Below are 24,769 nucleotides of genomic sequence, written 5' to 3'. Positions count from 1 at the left end.
TTCTCTCTTCCAAAGTCATTGAAATTCAGTGGCAAGACAAAAGCCAGCACAGCTGGTGATAGCCTGGGATGTAGCGGATGACTTTAATAATTCTTTTTTTTGGTGGGGCAATGCGGGTTAAGTGACTTGCCCAGGGTCACACAGCTAGTGTCAAGTGTCTGAGGCTGGATTTGAACTCGGGTCCTCCTGAATCCAGGGCCAGTGCTTTATCTATTACGCCATCTAGCTGCCCCATAATGTTCCTTTTTGGGGGGGGGGGATGTGGATGACTTTGACATTTTTGATGTTTTACCAAGCTCTCCAGAGCACCTGCTTCAGAGGATGTGAGGTCACCTGTTGTAGATGGAATTCTCAGAGTTTAGCCACAAAAGGTTGGAGAAATATGGGAGGATAGCAAGGAAGGAAGGATGGATGGATGGATGGATGGATGGGACAAGGAAGGAATTTTTTGAGGATAGAGGAGACATGGGCATGTTTGTATGCAGTAAGGAAACAACTAGTAGAAAAGGAGAGAATGAAGATAAGTGAGGGAGTAGGGCAATCTGCTGGAAGAAAGGGGATGGAATGGGATCACTTGTGCATGTAGAAGGGTGTGCTTTAGCAAGGAGAAGGGCTACCTCATTATGTGAGATAAGGATAAAGAAGAAGATAGTAGCAAAGGCCATCTGGGTAATGCGATAAAGAGTGGAGAGAAGGGAGCTCTCATTAAATGCCCTCAATTTTTTTCAGTAATAAATATGAGTCACAGTTCTCAGCTGACAAGGTGAGAGGAGGGGAGCCATGGAAGGTTTGAAAGAAAGACACTGTGGTGAGTGAGAAAGTGAGTGAATAATGAAGTGTAAAAGGATTGCCTAGCAGGTGAGGGTCCAGCTGAAGTTATGCAACATAAATTTGTAGTGGATTCAGTCAGAATGGTTGTGTGATTTTCTCTACCTTTATTTAGCAGCATGCATGTAGGAGTGAAGGCAATGGATTGTGGGAGTGATCTAAGGCTGAAGCTTGGCAGAATAAGAATGGTGATATGATAAAGGGGCAGGGGACTTAAGAGAACAGTGTAAAGTTGAAATGGTTCACTAAGGGGTCAAGATGAGGAAAGACAAGTCTAGCTAGTGCAGGAGTGATGACCTGGGAGGACACAGTGTAGACAAAGAACAGTTCGGGGTTGGGATCTGATAAGGGAATTTCAGAATTCGTGAACATGGAAACTGTGCATTTATGGCAAAATCAAGGGTATAACCATCTTTGTGTGTGGCTGAGGTGGGGTGATAGGTCATAAGAAGTGAGAAACTGGGAGGTCAGGGTGTCTGAGTCAATATATATGCTGTAGCCTTTCCACTGTCCTTAGTTTCTAGGACTTGACCATCTTTATTCTAAACCCAGTATTCTATCTGCCAAATCACATTCACTGCCCTTCAGAAGGAGGTAGTTGTAGTTTTGTATATAGGATTAGGTATTTAGATACATATATACATGTGCATGTGTGAACAGTGTATGCCAAAGTCTTAGTGTAGTTTTAAAGCCAGCTTAAAAACTGCACTAAGACTTTTAAGACACCCTAAACACACACACACACACACACACACACACACACACATTTAAGACACTAAAGCTTAAAACTGCATTAAGACTTTTGGTATGCTGTGTGTATATATATGCATGTATACATGCATACATTTGACAAGCTTGGTACAGTGAAGAGAGAGCTGACCTTGAGCCAGGAAGACCTGAATTTGCCTCCTGCCTGAAACATCTCGATTTTATGAACCCGGGTAAGTCACTTAACCTCTAAGTGCCTTAGACAACTCTCCAAAACTGTGAGCTGAAGAGAAAGTGCCAACCCATACTGGTAAAGGAAGTTCCTCACTGGTATCTCCCATCATCAATCTAGGCCCCATCCTCATTCAATGCACGTGTGATTCCATTCATAGATTTCAATGACCTGTGATTTCATCAGTGTCTGTACTCCTTTGATTAATATAGTGCCTAACCCCTCTATAGCTTAGTAGAAGATCTTGGAAAATTGCTATGCCTGAAAAGTTCATGAACCTAAGGTCAAGCTGGTAATGAACCTTTTGGAACTCAGGTAAGCTTTTCCTTCGATAAGAGAAATATTGCAACAAGTCTGTGGCTAGGGCTATATCCAGACTTTCACATTTTCGAGAACATATTACACCCTTAGGGGTCTTAGAGGACTCAGGGTCCCTTCAGTGCACTGGAGATACATACACACACACACACACACACACTTTCAACATTCACTAATTGTTTCATGTGTGTCACTCTTGTCTCTTCAACAAAGTGAGTTCTGTGAGGGCAGTAACAAAGGGCAAAGCAAAACAAGCAGCTATGTTGGTGGATTAAGGGATGGATGGTTGAATCTTACTTCCTCGCTCATCATATCATCTGACTTGTCTCTTCTCTTAGTAAGGTAGGGGAAGAAAGTGAGGAGAGGGACTTCCCTTGGACCAAATTCATAGCAAGACTGTTTGGGGCTATTCTCTTACTGGGCAGAATCTCAGTTAAAAGGGATCTCAAAAAAAAAAAGTAATCCAATTCATACCTGAACAAGAATCCTCTTTATCATTACAACAAGTCACAACTATTTAGCTTTTACAATTTTTTAGTCCAACAGGGAGGAAGAACCTGCTATCCACTGAGAGCATTTCACCTTTGTTAGGAAGTTTCCCTTATCCTGAGCCTGTACTGGTCTCTTTGCAGCTTCTAATCCTGCTCTTAGTGTAGCCTCCTGGGTTCAAGAAGAACACATTTAGTCCTTCTTTTATATGACAGCTTTTCAAACACTTGAAGACAGTTATCTTGAGCTTCCTGAGTCTTGTTTCCTCCAGGTGAAAAATCTCTCGGTCTTTTCATTGCTCTTCACATGACATTGATAATGCCATATGACATCTGACATCGATGCCCTTCACCATTTTGGCTGTCCTCCTCTCATCGTCCCTACATCGTCCTGATGTAGTCTGATCAGGGCAGAGTGCACTAATACTATCGCCTCCCCTCATTGGGGAAACTGTGCCTCTTGTAATGTAAAGAATACATTAGCCTTCTTGACTGCTATATCACATAATTGACTCATACTGAGCTTGTAGCCTACTAAAATTCCCCAGTCATTTTCTGATGAACTGCTGTCTAGCCATGATTTGCCAATCTTATTCCTGTGAAGTTTGTTTTTTGATTCCAAGTATAAGACCCTATAGAATTTAATCTTTAATTTAATTCAGTCCAGTGTCCAACCCTGAAGGTATACAGTATTTTTAGGGATACTGACTTAGGCATGTGTTAACTGTCTCTCCTACCTTTGTGTCATCTGAAAATTTGATAAGCGTGACATCTAAACCTTTTATCCAAGGCACTGATGAAAAGGTTAAATAGCGTCAGGCCAGAGATCTCTGGGCCCCTCTACTGGAGGACTCTTTCCAACCATTAATGACTACTCTTTGGGTCTAGCCATCTAATCAAGTCTGAATTAATTTCTTTATACTGTCACCTATCTCCTATCTCTCCATATTTGAATGGAAAGATTTTATACAATCATCTTTCCATGAGAATAATATTAGCTACTTTATCACATTCTTTGTTAAGTCTAGGTAAACTCTATCTATAGTATACTACTGTCCTGATGTAACAGTCTAGGAGTCAGTGTGGTACGGTGGAAAGAGCACTTGCTCATGTGTGACAAGACTTTGGTTCAACTTCCATCTCTGAAGCTTACACTATGTGAGCTTGGGCAAGATGGCTTATTCATCTATAATATGAGGGGGTTGGACTAGACAACCTCTGAGCTCCTCTTCCAGATGTAGAGCTATGATTCTAGTAACCATGTCAGAAAAGAAAGCTTGGTTTGGCCTGTTCTAGATGAAGTTGACTTTTTGTGATTACAGCTTCTTTTTCCAAATGTTCACTAACCATCCCTTGAATAATAAATTGAAATCAAGATCACTGGCCTACGGTTTGCCGACTTGACTATCTACCCCTATTTGCCCTCCTCCAATCTTTCTTCTCAATGTCATTATTTCTCTTTGTGTCATCCTTGACAGCTTCCTATCTCTCCTAGGTTTATTTATTTATTTATTTTTGGTAGAATTTTAGTCCATAGGAAACTATCTAACCTTTTGCTGAGGCTTTTGAAATCTTGTCTCCTCAAATTTATGATTCAAATCAAAGTGCTAGGTTTTCCTTTCCTATCACAAATTCTTAAATGGAATAGTAATTTCTACGCCTCCCAAAGATTTTATAATTTCCCCTCTATATCCTCTTACTACACAATGCTACTCCACCTTTTCTTTTATGAATCCTATTTCTTTTGAATAAAAGTATATTCTCCCCGAGCCGTATTTCAGTCATGGGGCTCTTCATATCTCAGAGATATTGAGTCCAAATTTATCTCTTTGCACCAAAGCCATGGGTTTTATTGTTGGCTCCTTTCTTGAATTCTGTCCCCTGTGAATTTTGGGGTATGTTTAAATTGAGGTGCTAGTCTTCCTAATGTTAAGTCATGTCTTGTTCTTTGTGACTCCATTTGGGGTTTTCTTATCATTTTCTTCTCCAGCTTGTTTTACAGAAGAGGAAAATGAGGCAAACAGGGTGAAATGACTTGCACAGGATCATACAGCTAGTAAGTATCTGAGGCCAGATTTGAACTTACATCCAGGCCCAGCTCTTCAGCTACTGTGCCATCTAGCTGCTCACTCCTCTTTCTATACTGCAGTCATTCTCTCAGGTATCTAACTTGGTAAATAAAAATGGGTAGTTTTCTCCTCCCTTTGCTCCCCTTTCAGCTTAAAGCCCTTCTGATTGGAAAGGAAAGATTCTAGGCAAATGCATTCCTGCCAGTCCTCGGTCTATTCTATCACTGGGCAGGAAATTGTTATTCTTATGTTTTAAGTCACGATCCAGAAATCTAAAGCCCATTCTCAGACACCAACTTCTTACCTAGTTGTTCACTTTCTAATTGTAGCTTTTATTCCACCTGAAGTCCTTACTTTCAACAAACAGCAGCAGTGACAAAGGTATCACCTGTGCCCCTAAGCCCTTAGGTTTCTTGCCCAAGACTTTGAAATCTTTAGTACTATTACTAGGTTCTTTCTGGCAGAATTTTTTGTGTCCCTATGAATCAGAAATTGGTACTAGTGACTCATTTTAATAAGAATTAGGAGGCTCTCTGTCACATTTTGGAAGACAACAAACCTCTCTATTATTGCTATCAAATCAACAAAAAGCTGTTTCAGTGCTCCTCAGCAGAAAGTTACCAATCACACTTCTCATCTCTTCTTCATTTGACCTTACTGGATGATTCCCAGGGGCCTGGCATTTAGCCAGGCTACCTATGTGCTGCTTGCCAGCCATGTTGAAAGAAAGGGAATGGGAAGTTATCCTGAGGAAGTATTTGCAGGTCCAGATAAATAAAATGTCTTTCCTAGACTTAATCATTACACCAACCCCTAACTCCAGCTGCAGAATGAACCCTGACAATGGCTCTAGCACATCATATTTGTGTATTCACCTGGTTATATAAAAACTGTAGACGGAGACAGAGTTGTATGTATACAGGCACATACTTTCTTATTCATTTTCCTGGTCCCTGCTCCTTTCTGGGTTAGTTATTGTACCCAGAGCTCAGATAATGCCACATCCACTCTAGCCACTTACAGTAGGAACAACATAATTAATCTAGTTGGAGGTAGACCTAATTATGCAGCTACTCATGGAGATAGGCCTAATTATGCAAATTCACTACACATGACCCAAGAATACTAGAAGGTCCCTGCCACACAGGTTATACCCCACTCACCAAATGGCAATAAAACCATTCTTGATGCTTAATTGTCATGGGGAATTCAAGTTCAAACTGTTGCCATACCTTCCTGGCTGCCCACACAAAGACCAGTGAATGAGAAGTAGGTGCTCTTCAGGTTGACAGACATTTTAGTGCCCTGTAAGTTAACACACCATTCTAACTAGGTATAACATCATGGGACAGCACCATCTTAGAACTCACTTTTGGTCTGGATCTGTGGTTGGTTGGTGAGCACTCTCCTCATTAGAATATGCCTTGTGAGTGAGTTCTTGAACTCACGACATGATTGCTCCAAAAAACCTCCAAATAATGCCATTTCTTGGAGCAGCAAAACACACAGAAGAATGGGCTGAGATCATTTTCCAACCAAAGATGGCTTAGAAGGTCAGAAGGAGGGAGCTGCTGTGCTGAGACAGGAGTAGAGCCAACCCCACAGTCACACTGACACAGATCCAGTCCCAGGAAGGCCTTGCCAGAGAAAGAGACCCTCAGAGCCTCTGAATCAGCTGCAGTGCCAATATTGTCTGGAACTAGTTATACCATCATGGCCAGTGAGGACAATTAGGAGCCACATGCAAAAGAATCAAGTGTGTGTCTTTGCTGAATATATCCTCTAGGCTATTGTTAAGTGAACTTCATTCTGCTAAATGTTATATGGTCTAGAAGTATCTCATTTCATTCTAATTCTCAGATAATCACTGAACTGGCCTGAATCAGACTAGGTTCAGAATACCACTCATTACCTAAAAACCTATCTTATCTGCTCCAGTTCAACAACTCCTTGAGTTCCAAACTCCATGGTCCCAGCAGGCAACAGGATTCAGAAACGATTTCTTCTTTGTAAAATAATTCTGCTTATTATTATGATTCCACTGCCCTTAAAGGTTTTATAGATTTACCCTTCCCTATCAAAACCCCATAGAAGAGGGAGGTCATAGCACATATTTAATAGATCTTCTTGGGATCTTGATTCTACTATTCATGGAATACCTCCTTCACCCTGGACAAACCCTTATGATTCCCTGCATGGGTACATAGAAAACATGTGAAAGAGTAATGTTCCACAAGTCTGGAAAGGTGGGCTCTACCAGAATGAAAAATGTGGAAAGAAAAGTTTGTATTTGATCCTAGAAGGCAAATGGAAGTCAATAGAGCTTCTTGAGCAGAAGAGTAACATGGTCAGACCTGTGATACCTGTCACTTTGGCAGCAATGTGAAGGACAGATGAGAGAGGGGAGAGCCTTGAGGCAGGGAAACCAGTTAGGAGGCTATTTGAATAATCCAGGCAAGAGGTAATGAAAGCCAGAAAAGTTGGTGCCCAGATGAGTGGAGAGCTGTTGTGGTAGTAGAACTGACAAGATCTGGCAACTGATTGGATATGTGGGTGAGAGTGAAGAGACAAGGAGGGCACTGAGGTTATGAATCTAGGTTACTGGATAAAAGGTGGTGCCTTGAGCAGAAATGGGGTTGTTAGAAAGAGGGGAAGATTTTTGATTTGGTTGGGGAGGAAATGAATTATTTGGTTCCAAGTGGATGGAACACCATATGGATCCCAAAGAATCTTGTACTTTGGCCTCTGAGAAATAATGCTCTGGCTGTCTACAGACCACAAATAAACTTTATAAAAATAATCTCACGTTAGAAAGGACTTTAGAGTTTATCTAGTCCCAGCGTTACCTGAAACAGGCAATCAGGATACCTGCCAAGTAGCTGGACATTCTCCAAGAGTAGCTTTACTTTCAGATAATGTAACTGTTAAGAGATTTTTTCCTTCTTTGAACTTAAATGTGCTTCTCTGTAACTTTAACCCACTGCCCTCTGAAGACACAAAAATAATGGACCTCCTAACATGTCAACACCTCCTATATGCTTATTTAGTCCAATCAGGAATCTTTTTCAGAAAAACTATTTTTAACATTCTTTTTTTTTTTTTTGGTAGGGCAATGGGGGCTAAGTGACTTGCCCACTGTCACACAGCTAATAAGTTTCAAGTGTCTGAGGCCAGATTTGAACTCAGGTACTCCTGAATCCAGGGCCAGTGCTTTAACCACTGCGCCACCTAGCTGCCCCAACATTCTTTTAAAAAAATTTTTGAGTTCTGAATTCTCTCTTTCCTTTCAGTTCTTCCCTCACCTATTGAGAAGGCAAGCAATATATCAATTATACATATGAAATCATGCAAAACATATTTCCATATTACCCATGTTCCCCCCAAAAAAGCAAGAAAAATAAAGTGGAAAAACCCCCCACCATGCTTCAGTCTTCACTAAGACTTAATCAGTTGTCTCTCTGGAGATAGACAGCATTTTTCATCATGAATACTTTGGTACTATCTAATCATGAACCTTTCTATGTCCCAAATATATTTTATTATGTCACCCTGCAATTTCATCAGTTGATTTCAATGATAGTTATGTTAAAAGGACATAAAATCCCACCTCTGATACAACTGTGTGACCTAAGCAAGTTACTTAAGCTCTCAGTGCTCTAGGCAATTATTTAAGATGCTTAAGTTAACAAGAAGATGCCAACTTGTACTGGCACTGGAAGTTTCCTTATCTATCCCATTACCAATGAAATCACAAGTCTAGTCATTATACCTTATTCCTAGATTTGACCCACTGTTCAAAGTCTTTTGAGCTCTCCTTGAATCCTAACTATGGTAGCCAATGCACTTGCTATTCCTAATAGCTCTGTTTTTTACAGATCAGTCCAGCAATCACTTTCCCCAATACTTTTAGTACTCTGAGATAAGGTTTGTCCAGGTTTGGTTAAACTCAGAGGGTAGTCAGGTATTCTCTTATGATCTCCTCACTTATCTGATACCACTTTTGTGCAATCCTTATTTGAAGCTTATTTCCCTTGGTATAGAAAACAAAAACAAAATAAAGAGTTGAGTCATTCCACCTTTTCCTAGTCATCAGATATCATTGTTCTACCCAGAGCAATGGTTCTATCCTTTCATCATCTTCTTTGCCATGTGGTTGTTTTTATTGTTAGCCTCATCTCATTCTGATTCTAGCCTTATAGGTTATGCCACTCCTTTTAGTTATCTTCAGCTATTTGTCCTTGCTTCCATTTCTTGTCTAAGTCTGTGTTTGCCAAGGAATTCCCTCTGCAATCAGACTGACCTCTTTAGATACTTCTCTTTTTCCTAAATGTAATTATCTTTAATTATGTCACCAGAATTTTGCATTAGAGAACATCCCATCCCTTTTGAAATTACTTTCCTTTTAGTGACCCAGGCCAAGGGATTCTAAGTGTTCTACTGCTGAACTCTTTTCAGGATGTGTGTCAGACTGTATCTTGTGTTCTTGTTTTTATCATTTACAAATTCTGAGGTGAAATGGTCATTTCCTCTCAAGAAGGAAGAATGGCAAAATGAAAGAGTGGTAAATCTGAAATCAGAGGACCTATGTATAAATTCAAATTCCCATACCAATGTTATCTATGTCAGAGCTTCTTAAGCTGTGGGTTGCGACCCCATATAAGGTCACATAACAATGTGGGAGTTGTGAAAAATTGGCAGTAAATTTTTTATATACCTATATACCTGGGGTCCGTGTAAAAAATTCTCTGGTGCAAAGGGGTCAAGAGTGGATAAAGTTTAAGAAGCCCTGATCTATGTAACCTTCCAGGTTACCGATGTAACCTTAGGTGAATCATTTAAGTTTCCTGGGCCTAAAGTTCATCATCGAATGAAGGGGCTAGAGTAGACCCATGAGATGAACTTACAGAAGTATCATCCTGTGCCATTTTTACTGCATCAAGCCATTCTTCTCCTTGGTCAGAATAGCAAACTGTTGCCTTTCCCTCCCTCCTTTGATTTCTTCTACCATTCCTATACCTCCACAGATCCATAGGCTTTCATGAATGTGACACCTGTCCCTTTTCATGTCAACCCTTAAAATTTCCTTGGCATTTTAATCTAATCCATTCCTCTTGAACCAGTTATACCACCCTATTGTCATATTACAATATCAATGACACCAAAGATGTATTGTCCTCCTTGCATTAAGTTCTCTAATTTACTTTATGGCCCATATTCCCTTCTTATTCAAGCTATTTATCCTTCAAGGCCTACCCCACAGACTCCCTCCCTTCATGAAGTCTTATACCAGCTCACTGGTCTTTCTTTTTTCTAGTAACTCTCAGAAGTCATTGATGACTTCATATAACAAGTCATCTTATAACCCAAGGTTTGGAGTCAGAGACTGCTAGAGTTGAAAGGGACCTTAGGGGATCATCTACTGCAATCCTCTCATTTTATAGCTGAGGAAACTGAGGTCTGGATAGGTGAAGTGACTTGCACAAGCTCATCTGACTCTATTCTGCCTCATACTCTTGTCTAAATCTTTGGGGTTGGTGGGACTTATCTCTCTAGCCTGTTTGTAAGGCGTCTGAGGTCTGTATCCTCTACAGAGAGTACTTGACAGCCCAGAGGCAGGCATACAATAAAATCTCAAGTAATTTGGGACTAACTGGTCAAATCAGGTGTCTGCATGATGCCAACCACTGTACTGGAATATTTTAGATGAAAGTGACAGAAACGTTTACCTGGGTCAGGAAGATAGAAAAAAGGGCACCAAGTAACAAGCAATCAGTCCTATGCCTGAGCTTCAAACCTGAAGGGCAGAGAAAAGATTTAGTAGCCCCAAGTCCCAGGCAAAGCCAAGGTATGTTAGACCAGATGTTTGGGGAATGTGGGTGAAAACATCAAGATTTACATCACGGACAGGTTTGGTTCACAGAGGAGCTACTCCTCCTAAAGCAGCTGTGATCTTGGGCTGGGAGGAAAGAGTGGGAATTCACTTAGTAGGGGACAAGGTATTCAGTACTCGCTTTACAGTAGGCTGGGAATTAAGATGGGGAGAAAGAAAAAAAAGGGAAGGGAAGATGTTCAATTGCTTTGTATTTGTTGTATCCCTCTATATAAAAGTCAAACAGGCTGGTTAATTAAGAAGGGGAAGGAGTCTAGTTTATTCAGCTGTCGGGAATTTCTTATAACAATAGTCCTTCATGGATGACAGGTGAGCATGGTGGGGCTGGCAGGAGAGGCAGCAGAACACAGTAATTATAGGCATAAACAACACTGTGAGGGAGCAAATCACAGCCAACACATGGGCCCTGCCTGACTGTGAGAGGTATGTCTAGACCAGCGGCTCAATTCCCTAATCTCCGAGCCCCTAAATCCCATTCCAGGTAATGCTTGAGAGCTTTTTGAGGGCCAGTTCCTGTTGAGTGTGGTTTGGGGTTTAGGTGTCATTATTATAAGCCCTGCTTGGGCCTTTAAAACTCCTAAGGAGTGCCTCCCAGGGGCAGGCAGCTAGGACTAACAAGATGGCAAATTGGCCATGCATCCCAAATGGTTTCTCCCAGATTGTGTGTAGGGAGAAAGGAACCACTACAATGCCTGTGGTCCTGATTATTGTCAAATTGACCATTGGAGATGAGACTAAAGGATAAGAGCTGGATCTAAGGTTAAGTTTTAGGGCTAAGATCTAGGTTGGGTTGAGGGCTAAGGGATGCATCCTGGGGTTCAGGCAATAGGACTAAAATCCTATTTATACTAAGGCCACTTGTGGGCTAAAAAGAAGGAAACTCAGATCCTAGCCCACACAGCTCCCACTTCTTCTTTATCCTGGGGTATGCTTTTCCTTGCACCAAAGAAAGGATAGACTCTCTCCCAATAACACAGACTAGTGCTTATTGGACCAAGTCAATCATCTTGTTTGTCAGGCTAATGCTAACTTTGCTGGGTTCTCATCAGTAGCAAAATCACAGAATCTAAAATCTGTGGGGCCTTTGAGGTGCTTCTAATCCCGAGATTCTTAAACTGGGATGTATGAACTTACTTTAAAAAATATTTGGATAATGTATTTTAATATAGTCAATTTTCTTTGTATTCCCATATATGTTATGCATTTAAAATAACTTTTCTGAGCAGGGGGTCCATGAAACAAACAAACAAAAAAAATCCTTTGATGTAATCCATACTTAACTACCTTACTAGGTAGGTCATGCACTGAATAGAGTGCTGGGCCTAAAGTCAGGGTTACAAGTTCAAATCTAGCCTCAGACACTTACTAGCTAACCTTGGGCAAGTTGTCTAACTTCTGCCTGCCTCAGTTTCCCCAACTATCCTCAAAGATAGGGACAATGATCCTCATTTTATAGAGGATAATTTACCTCACAAGGTTGTTGTGAAGCTCAAACAAGATAATTTGTAAAGCACTTATTAGCACAGTACCTGTCCCATAGTAGGTGCTTGTTCTCTCCCCTCCTTAACCAAGCACACTTTCTACTAAATCCCCCTCAAATGTAGGCTCTGATTGAAGACCTCTCATTTGAGGAGGACTCCACTACCTCCCCAAACAGCATACTCCACTTGTGAATAACTGTGGGTGTTACAAAGTGTGTCCTTATAACAAGCAAGAAGCTCTGCATCCTTGCTCTTGGGTCAAGCAGAACAAGTCAATCCTTCCTCCCCAGAACAAGCCTCAAAAAAGGTGCATGAGGTAGAGCATTTGTGTCTCCCTCTCTTTGCCTCCTCTAATCCCCACCACATATTCTCTGAGAAACTCCACATCCTCTACTCTTTTCACAAATCCTCCCTCTTCTGGCCACTCATTTCTGGCCACAATCAAAATCTAGCTTATTTGTGCCTTAAAATCTTGTTCCCAGAACTGCCCAGTACTCCAGACATGCCCTAAAGCAGAGATCAGAGAACTACTGCCTCCCTTGTTTTGGGCATGATGCCTCTCTTAATGCAGTTTAGGGTGGCATCATTTTTGTGGCTGCCATGTTATACTGTTGATTTATTAAGTGACTTGCCAAGGGTCACACAGCTAGTAAGTGTCAAGTGTCTGAGGCCAGATTTGAACTCAGGTCCTCCTGATTCTAGGGCCAGTACTTTATCCACTGCACCACCTAGCTTCCCCCATATCAGTTTTTTTTTTGTGTTATGAAACCATCTGAGAGTCTGTGAAGTCCATGAAGCCCTTCTCTGAATAATGTTTTAAAATACATAAAATGAAATACATAATATTACAAAAGAAGCCAGTTATATTAAGATAGAAGATGTATTTTTTTTTCTATTTGAGTTCATTGACATCTCCTCCCTCCACCCCACTCCCAGCCCCCAAATTTAAGGCTATAAATCCATGGAGACCACTAAATCCCAAAGTGCTGTTACCTAGTTACGCCTCTCCCATCCAATTTGTGCCTGTCAAGATCTTTTGAGAGCCCAACCCTTGTCATCCAAAGTTATCTGCAAATTGAATAAGCATGCCATCTAAGTCTTCATCTATCTGACTTTTAACAATGTTGAAAAGTACAAGGCCATAGACAAATCCCTGAGGCCCTACACTAGGCTTGGGTTCTGAGATGACACTGACCTATTAATGACTTCCTCTTTGGATCTGGTCACTCAACCATTTTGGGGGGGGGGGTGGATGGGGCAGGGCAATGAGGGTTAAGTGACTTGCCCAGGGTCACACAGCTGTTTAAGTGTCAAGTGTCTGAGGCCAGATTTGAACTCAGGTCCTCCTGAATCCAAGGCCAGTGCTTTATCTACTGTGCCACCTAGCTGCCCTCACTCAACCAGTTTTAAATCTGGATTATTATGCATTTTATTCAGAAACTTGGTATGAAAGACTTTCAAATGCTTTGCCAAAATCTTAAGTATACTATGTTTACAGCATTCCTCTGACCTACCTAGTTACCCTGTCAAAAAAGCAAATGAGGGTTGTCTGGCATGACTTGTTCTTAACAAAGTCAGTGATCACTGTTTCCATTTCGAAGTGCCCTTTATAATGTGTTTCAGAATTTTGCCAAGAATAGCTCACTGGTCTATGATTTGTAGAGTTTATTCTCCTTTTTTATGAAAATTGGGTGAACATATGCCCCTCTCTGGTGTTGTGGCACCTTTTCACCTTCAAAATCACCTGCAGGGGAAGCTGGATGGTGCAGTGGATAAAGCACTGGCCCTGGATTTAGGAGGACCTGAGTTCAAATCCGGTCTGACACACTTGACACTTACTAGCTGTGTGACCCTGGGCAAGTCATGTAACCCTCATTGTCCCACAAAAATCACCTGCAGCAAATTAGCAACCACGTCGACTAGTTTTCAGTACTCTTATGGTGTAGTTGGCAAAGACCTGGAAACTTTGGCTTGCTGAAGGCTGTTAAATGCTGCCTGGCTGTTCCCTCCACTGATCCTGAGTTTCAGCTCTCTGCTAACCACGTTCTCCTGTCGTTCCTTATCCAAACATTCTTTTCCTTGGGAAAGAAAAGGACTTTGGCTTTTTCACTAAGCCCACCACCCCATGCAGTAGTACTACCGAGTCCCATGATCCTTCACTGGACCTCTTTGTTTCATGGCCATCTTCTCACTGGTTGTGGGGGAGGGGAGCCACAGATACCTCCATTTAAGGAGAGAAGATAGCACAGACATCTCCATGTTTCCCATCTGGCTGCACTCCTTTTTTTTTTTTTTTTTTTTAGTGAGGCAATTGGGGTTAAGTGACTTGCCCAGGGTCACACAGCTAGTAAGTGTTAAGTGTCTGAGGCCGGATTTGAACTCAGGTCCTCCTGAATCCAGGGCCGGTGTTTTATCCACTGCGCCACCTACCTGCCCCAGGCTGTACTCCTTTTGAACCACTGTGGCTTCTCCACCAAGTCTACTGCAGGGCCCCTTGCCCCTTGCTTTTCAGTTTTCTGTTGTGTGTTTTCTTCCCCCATTAGTCTATAAGCTCCTTGAGGTTAGGGACTGTCTTTCTTTTTCATATTAGGATGCAGAGCTTGGCACAGTGCCTGGCACACAGAAGGTGCTTAAAAATGCTCACTGACTACTGGCTGACTGACTTGAACTCAAGGATACCAGAGTTGGAAGGGCCCTTAGGGATCATCTATTCCAAGCCCCTCATTTCTGAGTTCCTTCGGTGCTCCTGACTCAATTCTTATAGGGCCATCCTGCTTTTTTGGATTCATCTTGAATAACTTGCTGACTCTTTTATATCTCTTAAATCTGAGGCTGGTGATGAGTTTCCTGGGTATCATCATTGGTTCCTTTAGGTGGTTCCCCCCTTTTCCCTTGTTGCTACATTTTCCCTCATGTCTTCAAATAGCATTCCAGAGAGCCTCTGATCCTCCTTGGGCTGACTTGCCCTGCAAAATATTAAGCCATTAGGTCTTACTTATCTTTTACCTGAACTCTGTTGTGTTCAAATCTACGGTATACATGTCAGGCTAATGCCTAGCTTTCCTTTTCTCTATCATGAATTCTTTGATAAAGAGAGTGGTCACTTGTCCCCAAGTTGCTGTTGTTTTTCTCCTTGTGCATCTGCATTAGGTCTATAGGAATGGATTGATCCCTTTATTTTACACTGCTCTTGCTTAGGGAACAATAATGAAATCCACATGACCATCGGTACTGGAAAGGCCATGATCCCTGAGGCTGCTTTGTTCCTTTCCCTGGCCATCATTGCTCAGGGGGGCTGGATCCCTGTACTAGAATGTAAGTTCCTTAAGAACAAAGACCTTTTTACTTTCATACCTGTATCCTCAGTCTCTAACACAGTGCCTGACACATAGCAGACACTTAAATGCTTCTATGTGGATGTATTTATCAATAAGGCAGGTCACAAATGTATGAGCTACCACTGCTTTGAGGCAGCAGAACTCTGGAGAGTTGGACTCTCACATCAATACAGCAGCACACTTCTGTGCAAGGTTTGTGATACTTCCCAAACTTCTCATCTAATTCTTCTTTCTGTCCAAGCAATCTGTAGTATACTCCTACAAAATATTACTTATTTCTACCTCTTATCTTCACCAAATGCCCTCATGACATTTCTTCCCTTAGCTTCCTAAATGTTGTCACTCGCTTAAAAAAAAAGATATAAATACTCCACTCCTCCACCCCTTTAAATTAAGGTATAATAATAATAATTGACATTTATATACCACCTTAAAGTTTTCAAAGCATTTAATATCTAGCACTTATATAATGTACTTCATATCTTCATATATTTATATACATTTAATATTTATATATAATTTCTATGTAAGAATTGCCAAGTGAATTACATATGCTAATTCATTTGATCCTCCCAACAACCCTGTGAGATACATGGTATTAATTGTTCTCATTTTTCAGATGAGCAAACTGAGGCAAACAAAGGAGTTAAGTGACTCGCCCAGGGTCAAACAATTAGTATGTTCAAGGCTTTTACCCAGGATTCAAACTCAGGTCTTCCTAACTCCATATCCTATATACTCTTGTCTACTTTGCCACCTAGCTGCCATTTTATTTGATTCTCATACCAGCCTAGTGACAACTGATATTATTATCCCAATTTTACATTCCAATCACAAGCCTCATTTCAGCATGTCTAAGTGATAACAGTGATGTCAAATCTGCCTCCTTCCATGAGGATACAAACTAGTCATTACATAAACTTTCTGCATTTATATGTCTATACCTGAGGCTATGAGTTTTATTACTGAATTTAGTTTCTTCTTTTTCTGCTAAGCTTCTTGTTATTCTCTGATACCAGGATCATCAGATGTACGTGGGCAATTTTCTTTTGCTTTCTCAGCTTTAAATCTTCTTTGTAAGACTTGGGACAAATACGTTTTTACTGGCCCTTGTTAGGTGCCCTCCATCCCTTGCCATAAAAGTCATCATTTCTATATTTTGAGCCATGGTCTAGAAATTCACATTTCATTCCCAGACACAGTCTTCTTAGCCTGTTGTTCACCTCCCAGATCTCTTTCTGTTGAAGTTTCAATCCTCAATAAGTATAGTGATGAAATCATCACATACGTATCTCCAAGGATTTTAGTTTTGGTTTAGTATGCTTTCCATATTCCTTCTACAGGTACCATTTGGTCCCACATGAATCACTAGACAGGGGTTTGAAAAATCTCTGGAGGTTCTCCATCATGTCCAGAATATATGCCTTAGGAAGACAGCAGATTTTTTTGTTGTTTATGACAGACCCACAAAGAATGACTTCAGGTCCCTTTAACTAGGAGTTACTGACCACTCCTCCTCTCCCTCTCTTGTTCTGTAGCCTGAAAGAACCTATGGATTCACAGCATCTTTCCTTTTAGGGCAAGAAGCTGCTCCCTATGGAGACATTCCAGCATTCCATGCATCTAAGAAGAGCCCCATACCATTACAAAGTTCTTCGTGGTGGGTTGATCTTTCCCCCTTTGTTTTCTCTGCCACACTGCTCCACACTGCAATCTTCTGGCACTAGAGAGAATTCTCCTCTACTACTTTATAAGCTTTTTCTTCTTCACTTCCTATTTAAGCATTTCTTCTTTTCTTTTATGGAAAACTTAATTCTCCCGAATAACACATCCTGTCTTCTCCTAGCCCTTTCCACTTCACTTTCTCTTCAAGAACAGAGATAAATCTGCACCTTGCACATTCAGAAGCATTCAATGATACTAGCAGAAACACAAACACAGCACCCTTTTTACACGTCCTGGAAGAAATGTTCCTTGTCCTCCACACTAGGCAGCTGTGCTGGATAATCTCATGGTTACCTATAGCAGTGAGTCCTCTTGCCATGAAACAAGAGACAACTCAGGGAATGAAGAGTGAAATCCACTCAGCTCTATTCATGTTGTCACTGGTCTTTCTCTGCCACCAGACACTCTGTCCCCACTTGGTCAGCCTTAATTTATTTAGCTGATAGCAGCAGACAAAGCACAAGCAGACATGACTCAAGGACATGAAAAAAAATTCAAGTATTTAATGAGATCTATTCATCTTGTTTCACCTTGCTGACACTCTCTAGAACCTTCCCTCTATTTTTTCTGGATGTTAAACTCTCCAGCTTCACTTGAAGGGTGAAGCTTAATTTATTTAGCAAACATAAATTCAATGCAAGACTGAATTCAATGATCTCATAATTAGCTATATACCTTACTTCACCTTTCTGGTAAGCTCCCTGAGAGCAGGGACTATTTCTTTTTGTCTCTCTATCTACAGTACCTGGCACAAAATGGCACTTAATGCTTCTTGATTGGTTGGTTGTTTTCACTTTCATTCTAATTACCTGGATGCTAGGTTGTAATCCTGGAGCCCACACCCCTTTACCTTCCTTCCTCATTCTTCCCATGGAGTCTCTCTTCTTAAGAAGAGCAGGATTCTAGGCTATTGGACTTGATGTCCTCTAAGGTCCCATCCAGCTCTGACTTCTTTCCTCAAGGACTAGATGACCTCTATTTAACATTGGGAAGTAACATCATTCATTAAAAAGAGCACTGGATTTGGAGTCAGACAGAGGGTCCGAGCCACTGCTAATTTCTGCCTATGTGATCTTCACCTCTCTGGATCTCTGTTTCCTCATCTATAAAATGGGATGGTAACAGTAGCATTATTTATCTCATAGGATTATTGCGAAGAAAGAAAGTACTTCAAAGTTTACAAAAAAACTAAGTGTGAGCTATTAGTAACATTCTTTGATTCTGTGCATCATGGATTGTAAACTAATATAGGGGAGGCCTTATGAGCTGTCAGACACAAAAACTTCCTGGAAGAGGTAGGCTCTGAAGAAGACTGCTGTATAGGTCCTATCCACTAATTCCCAGGAGCCTTCATTCTCTACAGAGAGGTGTTCTCAAAAGAATACTGTGGGGATTCAATAGTCTCAGAAGTGAAGGCTTCTCAAGAGGAGAGACTGATTCATTCAGGAAGCCTCTGATTACTCATCCCTGGAGCAGAGAGCCTGGACTAACATGGGGATGATGGCACTTCTAGGGTAGATAGAGTCCAGCTCAATAGGAGGAGGATTATTTTAACCATGAGAGCTGCCCCACAACAGAACAGGTTATTGTTGATAGGAGGGAGGTAATGAGTTGCCCATAATTATGAGTGTTGGATGACCGCTTCTCAGGGATGCTGTAAAAAGCAAGGAAAGTGAAATGGAGGGAAGGGAAGAGAAGAGAATACACATCTCTGCAGTGCCTTCTATGTGGCAGGCACTATTCTAGTCCTTTTACAAATATTCTCTCACTTGAACTTCACAACACCACTGTGTGGTAGGTGCTTATTATTATCCGCATTTTACAGGTGACGAAATTGAGGCAAGCAGATGTTGAGTGACTTGTGTGGAGGTCGCATTTGAACTCGGGTCTTCCTGACTCCAGGCCCCAAACTCTGTCCATTGTGCCAACTAGATTCCTTGAAAAAATATTTAAAAGTCCCCTTGAAGCCTCTTCCAGTTCTGGGATTCTGTGGTTTTAGGACTCCCTTGGAGCATACATATATCCCATTTTGGCATAGGGTTCTCATTCTTAGCTGAGTCAGAGAGCCTGATTTAGGACCTAATTTTGCCTGAGGCTGGACTGCATGCCAGACCTCTATGTGTCCTTGAGTAAGTCACCATCCCTCTACGTTATATGAAGGTATAGAACTGAGATGGTCTCCAAGGTCACATGTCCAACTTCTAAAAATTCTGTCATTCACACAATCACAAGCTGACAGAGCTTGAAGAGATTTTAGGAACCAATGAGTCCAATCCCTTCATTTGAAAGAGGAAGGAACTTGCAAAGGAAAGGGGGCAGAGCCAGGACTTTAACCCAGTAAGGCCAATGCTCTTTCTTTTATATGATTTGATGAGGCTGTCTCTTATCCCACCTCCAAAATACAGCTTTTATGTGTGACAAGCCAGACAGGGATAGAGACGCTTAAGGAGAGAAAATGGGAAGGAGCAGAACAGCTGAGGACTCCCCATGGATTGTAAAGGGCTGGGGCACCTAGTCACACCCTTATTCTCTAGAGGTCCCATACCTCTAAGGCTTAGCCTACAACAAGCATAACCCTATTATCTATGGCAGAGCCCATGCTCGGCAATGCTGGGGAGATAAACATGAAACATGACATAGGCCCTGCCCTCAAGAAGCAGACAGTCTTGTGATCTATCAGTATCACATACACAAATAAGTATGATAAGAATGTGAAAAAGACCCAGGAGAACCAGGCACAAATGTAGTGTATGGGTGGGGGGTTGTTACACTTAGGTGGTGTGTGTGTAGATATGTGGGATTACAAACAGCCATATCCCTTGGAAGAGAATTTATACTCACTGACTCCCTTTCTGTCTCCTCTCTGGGCCTTGAGTTATACAAATAAAGCTAAAAGTCCCAAGGCTGTGGCAGGCCTCGGTTTGAAATCATTTTGTGAAGCATAAAGCAAGGTACACTATTTTCAACCCAAAGACTTACTCTTCAGGAGGTCATAGTCCAAGGGAAACTCTTTAATGACTGAGAGAGACCAATATACTAGACAGCACAGCACAGCACAGCACAGCATAGCATAGCATCTCTTACTGGATGTTCCTGGGACCAGGGTATGGATGACTGACCATCCTATTTGGCAGGTTACCTTTTCTCCCATGGGACAGTAGCCTTTAAGAAAGTCCACGCAGACCTCTGCCTTCTTTGACACATACACGTGGCTGTACGGGCAGTTGCTATTATTGCAGATCCCTTTCAGGAAATAGGAACACACAGGCATCTGTGAAAAGAGAGAGGAGACTGGATGATAGGTTAAGTGGCAGCTCTTTCCTTTCACCCACACAGATACATACACTCATTCTCACACAGAAAGACAACCATAGAGACCTATACGTGGTCACAAGGAGACCTACATTCATACAAAGAGACACAGGGCTCATTCAGAGACTCACACACAAAAAGACAAACATTCACAAAACAGGCATACACTTTACTTTCAAAGACACACATTTAGAGAGAAATACATTTGTTTGCACAGAAATATATTTGTGGAAACACATACATATATACTGTGATGGAGATAAGAAAGGAGAAAGACATTGTCTTCTGTTCTGGTCTAAAATTATCTGAAATAATGTCCAGTTCTTGGTGACATATTTTAGGAAGAATGTTGACCAGCTCGGGGTTTGTCTAGAAGAGGATCAGGATGAGGAGTGGATTAGAGATCAAACCACACAAGGATGAATTAAAGAAACTGGAACTGTTTAGCCTAGAGAAGATTTAGGGAGGACTTGATTGTTATCTTCAATTATCTGTCTAGCACTTGTCAAGAGGTACTAGAAGACTTGTTCTATTGGCTTTAGAGGGTAAAATTAGGAACAATGGAGGAGAATTATGGGTGGGGAGATCGTGGTGAGGAAAAGAGTCAGATTTTAGCTCAACATATGTAAGAAAGAACAACCTAACAATCAGAGTCATCCCCAAAAATGAAATGAACTACCTTGAAAGATAGTGAGCTTCCCATCATTGAAGGTATTCCAACAGGGAATTAGGTGACCCCCTCGTATGAATACTGGGATTTATGGATTTATGTTTTGGGGAAAGTTGCTTAAAGACCTGGGAGTCTATGATTCTATGGTTCTCAGTTATCTTCAGTGGGCTTATAATCTAATTAAGGAGGCAAAATTCACAAGCAAAACAACTAGAAAGTGTGGACCTCAGAACCATGGGCAAGTTACCTAATGTCCCGCAAAATGAGTTTCTTCATCTTTCGAATGAAAAGTTTCAATTAGATGAACTTAAAGGTATCTTCCAGTTCTAAATCCTATCACCTTGGTTCCAATAATAGTAAAAAACAGTAGAACATGAGTCAAGAGAAGGAAAACCTCATCTTGGGCATGAACTGTCAGTTCATAGAAAATGAAGGACTTCAAACAGGCCTAAAAGGGGAGAGAGGTAAAATCTGAATGGATGACCAGAATGAATTAGGTATTCCAAGGGAAAAAAATTAAGTGCAAGGCAGGAATAAACTGTGTGTGTGTGTCTGTGTGTAAGTAACAGGTAGTATCCGTAGGTTAGCAGTCAGTAAACAAGCATTTATCAATCACTTCTTACTGTATTGGCAGGTTCTAGAATAGGAGCCAGGGAATAAAGAAAAGCAAAAAATAGTGGAAATATCTTGAGACCATAAATTAAAAGGTCTCAGTTCTTGTTCTGGTTTAACCACCAGCTTGCTCCATGACAGGGTGAATCACTTTTCCCACCACAGTAGGCCTTGGTTTTCTTCAACTATGGAGCTGGAAGGCTGTATGCTAAGATTCCTCCTAGTGCCAACCTTACATGTTCTACGTTCTCTTTCAATTCTAATGTTTTATGTGTGGAAGTCTTTCTTGGCTCTGACATTCTATTGTCTAAGTTCTAAAGTCCCTTTTAGTGCTTACGGTTTATAATCCAAGTTATAATGTTCAAGACCACTAGATGGTGCAATGGACTTGCTGACAGGGAAATCTGAGTTCAAATTCTGCCTCAGACACTAGTGACGTGTCTCTGGTCAAGTGACTTGTTTTCGGCCTCGGTTCTTCCATCTGCAACATGGGGATAATAATAGTACCTATCTCACATCAAATGAGATAACATATAGAAGGCATTTTGCAAACCTCCAAGTGCTATATAATTTGCTTTTGTTCAGTTGTTTTTCAGTCATGTCTGACTCTGTGTGACCCCTTTTGGGGTTTTCTTGGCAGAGATGCTGGAGTGGCTTGCCATTTCCTTCACCAGCTCATTTTACAGAACCTGAGGCAAACAGGGTGAAATGACTTGCCCAGGTCACACAGCTAGTAAGTATCTGAGGGCAGATTGGAACACAGGAAGATGAGTCTTCCTGATTGTAGGCTTGGCACTCTTCCATTGTACCACCCAGCTGCCCCATATAAATGCTAGCTGCTGCTGCTGCTTATTATTATTATTATAGCTCTATGTTTTAAGGTTCTGTCTGGCTCTAAGATTCATTCAGCTCAATAAAGAGAAGAAGGGGATATACATTTGGAGAGATGGGAAAAGGTCAGATTATAAGGGGGCTTGGAAATCTAGACAGAGGAATTTAAACTTGAATGTGCAATGAGGAAACACTGACAAGTATTTAGCAATGGATGAGGGGTAGCAGTGGCAGCATGTTCAGAGCTCTGCTTTAGGAAGAAGGCTCTGGAAGAATATGTAAGATATATTGGAAGGGAACAGACTGGCAGCCCAGAAGTGGGTTAGGAGACTACTGCGATAGTCTAAATATGAGATGGTAGCTAAGGAAAATAAAAGGGATAGATGAAAGGGTATTTTGAAGGAAGATCATTGGGACTAGTGTGTGATTAGTTACAGAGGAGAAAGGAGAGAATCAATCATGACTCTGAAAATCCTAGCTTGAGAGAATAAGATATTGATAGAAATGCTATTGCTAGTCAAGGGAGCCATATAGAAGGATCTGGGAGGTGACAGCTAAAGTCATGAGTATGGATCTGTGAGGCAGAACACACATAAAAAGAAACAAATAGACAGTCATTTCTTGGGGGAAGTCAGTACTTAGGGAACAGGTGGAGGTTTCATTCTAGAACTAAGTGGCATGAAATAACCAGAAATGTGAGGAGAGAGGACATTTTATGAACCCTTCCAATGTTTAGTGGGAAACTACTGAGAAACTCAGGATGTTGAAGTCTGGCCCTGCCTGCATCTGCCCCAGTAGCCTATTTGGGCATTCATTCATTCATTCATTCATTCATTCATTCATTCATTCATTCATTCAACAACAAATACCTATTAAACAGGGTCCTATGATCATTATGAGGAATATAAAAATTAATATAAAACAGACCCCGCTCTCAAGAAGCTTACACAGTCAAGGCATATATACAAACAACTATGATGCAAGAGAGAGATCCAGGGAAAATGTTAGCAGAAATGTGAGGGGGGAGGGGCAGCTAGGTGGTACAGTAGATAGAGCACAGGCCCTGGATTCAGGAGGACCTGAATTCAAATCTGACCTCAGACATGTGACACTGTGTGACCCTGGGCAAGTCACTTAACTCTCATTGTCCTGCAAGGAAAAAAAGAAAAAAAGAAAGAAATGTGAGGGGGGAAAGATAACATTCATGGGGGGGGGGGGAGACAGAGAAAGCTTGATGAAAGTGACATCTGTCTTGAGCTTTGAAGGAAGGGAGAGATTTTAAGAAATGCAGGTAGAAGGAGTCAATTCCAAGCACAGTGTGAAGTCATGAAGACAGGGGTGAGCAGGATAAGAATGGGGCATGGAAGGTTACCCAGCTTGTCTGGAATATAAAGTCCATGAAAAGCATTAACATGATTTAAGACTGGAACTGGACCGTGGAGGACCTAGGATGTCAGATTACTGGGGACAAGAAGAGTTGGGAAGGGTGGGAGTAGAGACAGTATTTGGGGACAAGGGGGGTTTATTGTGCTGAATTTACTGGTTGAATAGTTAGGGTGTGGGTGGGGCTATTTCTAGATGTTACCACTAGATAAGAGAAAATGGAAAGCACTGTTTACCTACCATAATCATGGCCACACTGGACATCACCCACTCTCTCTTTTAGCCAGCTAATGTAATTAAAAACAAATTACTAGCTTGCTGTGAGATTTCCTACATTTTACTCAAGTTATCATCAGTTGCCACACACTAATCTAAAAACCTGACTAGTCAGTTATAAATGGCATGACTTTGGAGGGAAGCAATGAAACTTTCAGCTCTACTGAAAGGCTGACTTGCAGCTTGATTGGCTGCTCACTGGGTCACAGAGATGCTGTGCCATTCTGCCCTCACATTTGGCACTGGTGTGGGAAGACAGGGGACCTGACTCCTTGAACTGGGGTTTAGGGCAAGACTCTCAGCTCCCTAGAATTGCCTGCATATAGTCACAGTCTCCAAGGAACCTCCTTATCACAGTGAGCACAAGACTTTCCAGCTTGCTGTTGGTTTTCTGAAGTCAGACCTATATGGTTCCACTTGATTGAGATGACTGGCAAGTGAGAGCTATTGAGAGTGAGAGAGTAAGGGAATGAACCAAAGAGAGCTGTGAAATAGACTGATACTATGTGAGAGAAAAGGAGTGGACAACAAGAAAGAAAAAACAAAAAGAGAAAAGAAAAGAATGAGAGAGAACCTGAGCCACATAGGGAGTCAGATAAAGATTGAAA

The 24,769-nt window shown here is 41.4% G+C and overlaps 1 protein-coding gene across 4 annotated transcripts in view; it reads right to left on the bottom strand.

The window, feature by feature from the left end:
* The window catches only part of ZC3H3 (zinc finger CCCH-type containing 3), a 589,081-nt gene that overhangs the window by 142,762 nt on the left and 421,550 nt on the right, over window positions 1-24,769 (bottom strand). For all 4 annotated transcript variants that reach the window (XM_043966879.1, XM_043966869.1, XM_043966895.1 and 1 more), the window contains exon 9: window positions 20,217-20,348. In XM_043966879.1, the coding sequence (XP_043822814.1) occupies window positions 20,217-20,348 (132 nt within the window). The remainder of the gene's footprint in view (window positions 1-20,216; window positions 20,349-24,769) is intronic.

This window comes from Dromiciops gliroides, chromosome 1 (genome assembly GCF_019393635.1).
Source record: "Dromiciops gliroides isolate mDroGli1 chromosome 1, mDroGli1.pri, whole genome shotgun sequence".
Taxonomy (NCBI): domain Eukaryota; kingdom Metazoa; phylum Chordata; class Mammalia; order Microbiotheria; family Microbiotheriidae; genus Dromiciops; species Dromiciops gliroides.
This window is presented reverse-complemented; position numbering and strand designations above follow the sequence as displayed.